Source organism: Nicotiana sylvestris, chromosome 8, assembly GCF_000393655.2.
Source record: "Nicotiana sylvestris chromosome 8, ASM39365v2, whole genome shotgun sequence".
NCBI lineage: Eukaryota > Viridiplantae > Streptophyta > Magnoliopsida > Solanales > Solanaceae > Nicotiana > Nicotiana sylvestris.
In genome coordinates, this window is record NC_091064.1 from 217,467,920 (window position 1) to 217,477,045 (window position 9,126).

At 35.7% G+C, this 9,126-nt stretch overlaps 1 protein-coding gene across 1 annotated transcript; it reads left to right on the forward strand.

The window, feature by feature from the left end:
* The first annotated feature begins 249 nt into the window (after window positions 1-249).
* LOC104223412 (monodehydroascorbate reductase, chloroplastic/mitochondrial) lies at window positions 250-8,413 on the forward strand. The gene is made up of 17 exons (XM_009774846.2): window positions 250-509; window positions 602-773; window positions 895-994; window positions 1,702-1,779; window positions 1,897-1,968; window positions 2,221-2,339; window positions 2,597-2,681; window positions 2,817-2,906; window positions 3,321-3,422; window positions 3,512-3,601; window positions 3,729-3,809; window positions 4,641-4,712; window positions 4,788-4,882; window positions 4,971-5,059; window positions 5,161-5,223; window positions 5,370-5,410; window positions 7,982-8,413. The coding sequence occupies exons 1-17, from the start codon at window positions 500-502 to the stop codon at window positions 8,093-8,095; spliced, it is 1,473 nt and encodes a 490-aa protein (XP_009773148.1). The 5' UTR covers window positions 250-499; the 3' UTR covers window positions 8,096-8,413.
* The last annotated feature ends 713 nt before the right edge of the window (window positions 8,414-9,126 follow it).

Below are 9,126 nucleotides of genomic sequence, written 5' to 3' on the forward strand. Positions count from 1 at the left end.
ATATATAAAAATATATATTTTATCAGCTATTATACTAAAATATACATTTTTCATAAATTTTTATATTATTAGTGCGATTTAACTTATAACAGCGGGTTAATTATTATTTATTTAGTTGTAATAGGCATGTAAGATATAATATAGGCATTTTCGACGGAGATTGTGAGTTTGTAAATTAGAATATGAATGAAAACCCCATCGTTATTCAAAATAGAAATAGGAATGTATACATAAATTTGTCTTCATACAAAAGATTAGCTCGCACCCATTTCTGGCATCTGCGTTTATCATCTTCAACCCTGACGCAATTTCAGAAAGATAAGCGTCTCTTCTGTGCTACCTACGAGTCAATCACGACTTTTCTCTATTGTCGCGACGTTTCGGCCATCTCTAGAGTCAGAACTAGGGAGCAATAGAGCCAATTGGCACCAATAATTAATCAGTACATGTCAATATTAAATTATTAATTTCAGATCAGTGTTTCACACTTTTTATCCCTATGTCTTCAGGTATTAACTTCATCTCTTCCTTTCATCACTTCAAAATATCTCTCTCTGAATCCTAAAATTTCAGCTCTTTTTATTTTCATTTATTATTGTAGTTGCAGTTCAAAGATTAATGGCGACCATGCCCAATACGATGTCGTTTAAGCAAGGTCTTTCACTCTGGTGTCCTCAATCAGCTTCGTTAAATCGAATTCCTCGGATTTCTTCTAGAAGTTTCCGGAGAAGTTACGTTGCGGCGGCTTCTTCGTTTGCTAATGAGAATCGAGAGTGAGTTTCATTGTCGAGTTCCACTTTTGAGCAGATAAATGATACTCTGGTGTTTGATTTTTTTTTTTTTTTTTTTAAATGTGTGAATAATTTGGTGAATTTGAAATTTGGATGATTGTAGGTATGTAGTAGTTGGAGGAGGAAACTCAGCTGGATATGCAGCTAAAACTTTTGTTGAACATGGACAAGCTAATGGAAAGCTCTGCATTGTGACCAAAGAGGTAATTTTGGTTGAGTAGTTTCTATCTCCGAGTAATTATATACTAACAAAGTATTAAGTTTAAGTGTTTAGTACATTTATATTTTGTTGAGGAAATTTGTATGTTAGTTTAGAGATAACAAAAACAACTACAACTACAACAACAACAACAACTATACCTCAATCCAAAAAAGGTTGCGGTCGCTTAATGAATCCTCACTGTCCATGCTACTCCATTAGCTTTTTTGTGTAATTATTTATTAAAGTTTCAAACTTTGCTGGCCAATGGTATTTAAAATTTGTGCCTCTAGGGCTTTGGTTCAACGTCAAAGTAGCACGATGCACATACAAGGAGTTTGAAACCTTGCTATGGACCAACGTTGGTATTGGAGCCCATAGTGTTAGCGAAACCCTAATTGTTTTTTTTCTTGGTGCTTAAAATACAAATTATTGAGTAAGGAAAAGGATCCAAATGGAGCGGACTGGATATAAAGGTTTTATGTAGCCGGCCTAAATTAGTTTGAGACTGAGACATAAAAGTTGTTTTTGATACTTTGTGATGATTATTCATATGAATCATATTTAGATAGTTGTGTCTTTTCAGCAATTTATTGTAGTTGAAGATGTATAAAGGAATCTAATTGGTTGGATGCCTGTAATGTTAGATTTAAGGTTTGTTACTTTGCTCCTGTTGGTTTGTTTTGAAATTTTTTCCTTTTTGTTGTGCAGCCATATGCACCATATGAACGTCCAGCATTAACTAAAGCATATTTGTTTCCAACAGACAAAAAGCCAGCACGTTTACCGGTGAGCTTTGGTTTTGTTTTATTTAGCATGCTTTGGAAACATTTGTAGCTTCTCTGTCATTGTCAATACCAAATTTCAGCATTTGATGAGGAATACCATGTAACTCTGTTTTTTTAGGGCTTTCATACTTGCGTTGGCTCTGGTGGTGAGAGGCAAACTCCCGATTGGTACAACGAACAAGGGATAGAGGTACTGCAATTTTGTATATTGTGTTGCCACTTGTACAAGTCTGATGTAATTGTGATTCTTTTTTTTTGGTTTGCTCAAAAGAAAGCAAGGTAAATTGATTGAAGATTTGAGAATATATGTACTAGTTAGGAATTTTAGGAGAATTTGAGAGGAAACATGATCTCATTTTGTTCTTATTTTATTCTATTATTCAGCTCCAGCATTCTAAATGTCAGGTAAGTCTAATTGAAGATAAATGTTTACCTTTTGCAGATGTTATATGAAGATCCTGTAACAGGAATTGATATAGAAAAGCAAACTCTGACGACAAATTCAGGAAAGCTTCTCAAGTATGGCACCCTTATAATCGCAACCGGATGTACGGCATCCAGGTGACCTTGCTTGCTATACTAGAGTGCTGCTTATCCGAACCTGTTAATTATAGAGGAGAGATCAGAATTTACACTCATCCAGTTGCGCCTTGGTCCAATCAGAAAATGGACCAGGAAAAGATTTTTTCCCCTTGAATAAACATCATATCCTCCATCTGCTGTATTATTTTATTGCTGTAATTTGTATCAACTGATATGCCCTACAATCCTGGTTAAACTACCAGATGTTTAATCATTTAGTGATTAATCGATTTCAGATTTCCTGAGAAGATTGGAGGAAGTTTGCCGGGGGTTCACTATATTCGGGATGTGGCTGATGCTGATTCATTAATTTCCTCACTGGTAAGATCGTGCTCATTTCTATGCTTATAAATGGTCTTTTAAAATTTAAAGATACATCCCATAACTTTTGAATATGGATGGTCTTCTGGAGTTATATGAATGATAATATTCCTAATTTATGTTGTTTTATTTTAGGGGAAAGCAAAAAAGCTTGTGGTTGTTGGTGGTGGCTATATAGGAATGGAAGTTGCTGCAGCTGCTGTGGCCTGGAAACTTGATACAACTGTGAGTTCTCTTTAATACTTCTTTTCACTTTCTTAAATAAGAAATGCTGTTTGTGAGAAATAAATAAGAAACATTAATTCATGAACCATGATTACCTCTTTCTTTCGTGAAAACTAATTTGGTAGAAAAATTACCATAGAACTATAGAAGCAATACCTGTTGATGACAATATAAGGAATAATAACATGTGAAGTTCCGAAAGTTATGTTTTTTCTACAAGTCAAAAGAAGTCTGTGTTCCTTTCTTGTACTAATAAGTCCTCTGTTCAAAGAGTATCTGAAGCATAATATCCCAGCTTATTACCTTACAAATGAAGCATTTTATTTTTCTTATTCCTCTGAAGTTTAAAACTTGCCTGCATTTGAATGTGGTACCAGTATACTCCTGCTTTCACTAACTTTGTTGGGAACATAGATAATTTTCCCAGAAGAGCATCTTTTGCCAAGATTGTTCACTCCTTCTCTTGCCCAAAAGTATGAGCAACTCTACCAAGACAACGGCGTCAAATTCGTCAAGGTCTCCTCCTTTCTCCTTTCTAGTTCTGATAGTCTACCTCCTTTCTCAACCAATTTTATAATCTTCTAAATGAATTTATCTTTTCCCAGGGTGCTAAGATAAAACATCTAGAATCTGGTCCAGATGGCCGGGTAGTTGCAGTTAAGCTTGAAGACGGATCAAGTATAGAGACAGACACGGTACAACAACGATTACTCATGTTCTATCAAGTTCTTATTTCACGGAGGATTGGAGTACCTCGTATGATTGTGCAGATAAAGAAGTTGAAGAGCTCAAATCATTTGCATATCCTTTATGAATTTGCAGGTCGTTATTGGTATTGGAGCAAAACCTGCTGTCAGTCCATTTGACGTGGTTGGCTTAAACAGCACTGTTGGTGGAATTGCGGTTAGCACTCTATTTATATCTTTGCTAGGATTGTTCAAATTGGGGACCCCCCAAATATAGTTAGTATTTATGGCTAAACCACTCTCCTAACTGCAAATTGGTCATGGTCTTAATCTTCCACCAAAACATGATATGCTATAAGTTGAAATGGTGAATCAACGAATCAAAATAATTCTTACCTTAAAGTTAAATCTTAATGTATGTTCTTGCATGTTTTTTCTTCATCTGTAAGTTTCTGTGAAGTACATCAGTCTTACTGTCTACAAGAAGTCTTAACTACATCTGAAGTAGGCATAGTCTAGTACATCAGAAGGTAGGCAGTGAAATTTGCTGCTCTTCCATGAGACGAAACTATTCATCTTCAGAGCAAATTGCTCCAACTCGTACTTGACCTATGGTTTTGTTGAAAATGCACGCATGTAATTTTTTTGAATTTGTCTGTTTACTCTGATTAGTTAAAAAAGAAAAAATAAAGAAAAAGAGGCAAAAGAAACTTCCCTTTTCCAAAGAAGTCTTTCAGTTTCTCTCAATTGAAAGGTGAGAAGATTGTATATGGTTTATTACTCCTGATCATCAGAGCTCTTTCGTTGTTTGACAATGGCAGTACGTAGTAAGACCAATGAAGAAATTGGTTCCAGAATTAAAAAGAGGATCTTTTACGCGTGTCCAGATGATATTAACTCTTCTGTAACTTCAGTCCTTCTAATGTTGTTTCTGGGCAAAATTGAGAAATCTGAAGAGAATGAGGGTGCTTCTTTCTGTTAACATACCTTCAGAAAGTAAGGGCTTGATTGTTCCTAGTAATGATTACACTTTAATTTTTAAATTTAGGTGGACGGCCAGTTCCGTACAAGCATACCTGGAATCTTTGCCATTGGAGATGTTGCAGCATTTCCATTGAAGGTTAGATCTTCTGACTAACTTTATACATTTTTCTATTATTTTTGTGTAATGAGTTGACTGATGCTAACCATGCAGATATACAACCGAATTGCACGGGTGGAGCACGTTGACCATGCTCGTAAATCTGCACAACATTGTATTAAATCATTGCTAACTGCACATACGCACACGTAAGTTGATCAAAGTTCAGTTCATAATCTAGGATAAGCTTCTTTTCAATTGAATCTTCCTAAATATTGTATTGTTTGCTGAATGCAGGTATGACTATTTACCATACTTCTACTCTAGGGTTTTTGAATATGAAGGAAGCCCTAGGAAAGTTTGGTGGCAATTCTTTGGGGACAGCGGTAAACATATTTTTGCTGCTTTTTTTGATCATTTCCAAATTGTTATACTTCATGTATGAATAATTCCATAGCTGGTATTGATTCTACCATCTTTTGATCAGTTGGGGAGACCGTTGAAGTTGGGAATTTTGATCCAAAGGTTGCAACATTTTGGATCGACTCTGGTATGCACTTATTCCTTCTTTTTGGGCGTGTCTGGTTGTGTAGGTTTATTTTTCTTTCCCTGTATCTTTTTAAGTTGTACTTCAAAAAGGTGATACTAATAGGTACAGGGCAAAAGAAGAGTGATATAAACATACATCTTTTGCAGGTAAGTTGAAGGGGGTTCTTCTTGAAAGTGGGAGTCCTGAGGTATGCACTCTTCGAAGGATCTCATGTCAAATTTTGCAGTTATCTATAGTTATCTATATGTATTGCAAGCTGCATAAATGTCTAAAGAGCCATCAGTTATTTTCCTTTTGCCTCACTCTTGACCTTTAATACTGTTACTCTAAAAAACCTAGCAAGGAAAGAAAAAGAAAAAGAAAAAGAAAAAGAAAGGTGACTTGTGGGGGAAGCGTCTGTGTTTAATTTTCTCTCCAAGAAAGTGATCATTTGTGCCATACCAAAATTTTCTGGGCGGTAAAGTGAGTACCTCTAAAATCGATGTCGATAAAATTTAAAGTATGAGTTTTCACCTTTTGATTGGGCGGTAAAGTGAGTACCTCTAAAATCGATGTCGATAGAATTTAAAGTATGAGAAATATGAAAATATTTTATAGCAATCAGAAATTTAAGCTAATTCACTCACAAGTGTGCTTATGTATGTGTCATATGCATAATGGATTATATATGTCACTGCTAATCACATTGCTCTGTATTACATAGTGTAAAGATTGCTGTGGTTTCCTACCATAGCCATCACTTGCATCTACAAAAGTTTTCCTCTGCTTTTGCTTAGTATGCTTTAGGATTCTGTGAATATTTTTTTTCCTTAGTGACATAACGGTCATTCTTATGATCACTTATATGCTACTTAAACCACATAACAGTACTAGTCACTTATCTTTTCCTGAATATGGAATTTGGGTTCAAATATACTCGTACCAGGATATAAATACTTTGTCCGGGGAAGGAGTCATACATGTGCTCACTAGTTGAAGGAAGCTCAGGAAAAATTAGGGAAGTTCAATGGTAGAGTTGATGGCAAAATACATAAGTTACTCCCTGAACTATGGGACCAAATCCCTGTTACACACTTTCTGATGACGAAAATAATCTTACACACTCAACCTTTCGAAAGTGTGTCTAATACACACCTTCTTTGACCAAGTAAATTTCACGCAAAAGGAGCGTGTGAAAAGGTCATAAATGAGAATCTGCAACATTATTTGAACGGTGTAGATTTGAATTAATTGATCCAACGGTTTAAATAATTCTTCTTCTTTTTATCCTTTTCTACCATTTACTATTTCACACAAAATACAAAAAAAACAAACTTAAAACACTAATACCTTCGTCCCCAACCCCTCTTCCAGCAAACTGGACCAATTGGACGACTTGAGCAAAATTGTGATTTCTATTTGCCGTGGTCTTTTACATCTCCACCTGTGATGTTCTCCAATGCCATGGAATTTACAGTAAAACCCTCCTTTTTTACGTCTTTTGCTTGTCGAAAATGGAGTTTTGCTTACTCCGGCCGGTGGGAAGTTTGGATATCTCGCCAAAATATTTTTATGAGTATTTTCTTGTGGGTTCTATCTGCCATGGCTGCTGAGATTTAAAGGAGGAACAATTGAACATTCAAGCTTAACAGAATCAACAACCAAAGAATACTAACTAGTAGCTTCTATAGCACAAGCACCACTGACATTAGGAGACCCATCCATGAAGTACCAAATCAAAAGCTCTGGGTCCATTTTCAGCCATTATTATTATATTCACTTAATAGTAGCATGACATTTAGGGGTTGTAATTGAAGAAGAAAGAATGGTAGAAATGGTGAGGGAAAGGGATGGGTGGGGTGGGGAGGATAAGAGATGTATGGGTCGAGTGGGGCAGTAAATAAGGGTTAAGTTTAAAACGAGTGGGTTGGGTTTAATAATTATAAACAGACTAAATTCAAACGCGTGCATTACACTGGTATACGTTTTACTTGTACTGGCTAAAGAAGGTGTGTATTAGACACACTTTTGAAAGGTTGAGTGTGTAAGATTATTTTCGCTGTCCGAAAGTGTGTAACAGGGATTTGGTCCATAGTTCAGGGGCAACTTATGTATTTTGCCTAGAGTTGATAGTTAATTTCAACTGGCAGGAGTTCTAAAATGAAATATTTAGATTCTGTTACTGCACAGACGAATAATGTTTTGGGGGACTGCTTAGATGTCAAAAGCTCAAAAGACTTGGTTTGTTCTATCATGGTATTAGCTTTGAATTAAATGCTCAGCTCCTGCAATAGATAAAATCATACTATAGTAACATAAAGGCTTCGTCACATGAACGTTACATCATGAAGCACTTGCATCTCCGCCAAAAACCACTGCGCCCTCCTTCCTTCCTGAAACAGCTTGCAAACATGAGAAGTGCATCAAGCAACTTTATTTTTCCTAGAAGTTCATTGGTCTTCTGAACTATTGCACAACGAACAATATGGTATAAATGTTCTTCTCATTTATAGTGTCTGTATTGTTATTCCATGCTTATTAGATGACCTTTCTGAAAGAGAAATGAATTTAAGTTTGTCTCCTACCTAAAAAGGCAGGATTTTGCTTAATTTCTCTCCTATTACTGCTGCCTGCCTCTTTAATCTAGAATCTCATCATTCAGTGAAACTTGATTGCCTTAGTCTTATGGTATCTAAAAATTCATAACTGGATTGCATGTTTCTACTGTTGGCTGGAAAATATATGATGTGAAACTGATAGTTCTCAACGATAATTTCAGGAATTCCAACTGCTTCCAAAACTTGCACGGAATCAGCCTACCGTTGACAAAAGCAAACTTCAAAATGCATCCTCAGTGGAAGAGGCATTAGAAATCGCTCAAGCTTCCTTATAGACTGAAGCAGCTGTTTAGTGATAACCACCCATTATGACGTTCTTAATAACTTTTTGTCCAGATAACCATTTTCCCATGCCTCCAATATATAGTAGTATGAACCTACCAATTTGGCTATCTCCCCAGGCTGTTATTATATATGAGAGAGTAAGAGAAAGAGAGCGGCATACTGAAAAAAGGAATAAATACTTGTTACGCCCCATCATCCATTTCATGGATAATCGTTCTCCGGCAATGCTTGCCCCGGATTGCAGCGAGCTTGTTGTTTATTCTGAGTATATTATATTTGATAATAAGAATGTCATAGGTAAATTGAAATTGTCTTCCGTCTTATTAATTCCGCGGATAACTTAAAGTTCTATGCTTTCACATTGATATTCAAGTGCCTCGAGAAGGCTCCATGATCAAAATTTTTGATTTGATTTCTTTGCTTATGATTCCTCAGTCATTCTACTGTAACGCTTCTAGCTATGATATTGTCTGCACAGTTGTCCTTCAGACAAGCTTAAAGAGTTTCGCGAACTAACAAAAGTTAGATTATGACGAATTTCATCAAGTAATAAATATAGGTCACTTGTATTACTGACCTAACTAATTTAAGATTGAGACAGAGAGAATGGACATGTTCTACATTAATAACTTCTTTACTAACAAATTTTGTCTACTTTTTAGATCCGTTCTAGCAATATTAGTAAATAGTTTCTTGAATTGTCTTTTTAATTGATGTTATATACTTGTCATCAGCAGAGAGAAAGCCTCACTCCAGTTGATGTCTGGCAAAATTCCAAATCTCTGGAACTTATTTAAGACGTTTCTTGTGAAACCTACGCATGGGAATTAGCCCCAAGTTTTTTTTTGAAATAACCCATATAATGTTTGGGATTATCTTTATCCTATATTTGATTTGCGGTATTAGCTAATACCGGGATAACTTTTACACTTAGGAGTCGTTTGGTTTGAATACGGCTTATGCCGGGGTAAGTTATGTTGGGATAAGTTATGATGAGATTAGTTATGCTGTGATTGTTTTT

Excerpts from the sequence above, each read along its gene's own strand:
- LOC104223412 (XM_009774846.2), top strand. Across the intron at positions 1,969-2,220 it reads ACAACGAACAAGGGATAGAG|ATGTTATATGAAGATCCTGT; the intron begins GTACTGCAATTT and ends TACCTTTTGCAG. Across the intron at positions 3,423-3,511 it reads ACGGCGTCAAATTCGTCAAG|GGTGCTAAGATAAAACATCT; the intron begins GTCTCCTCCTTT and ends ATCTTTTCCCAG.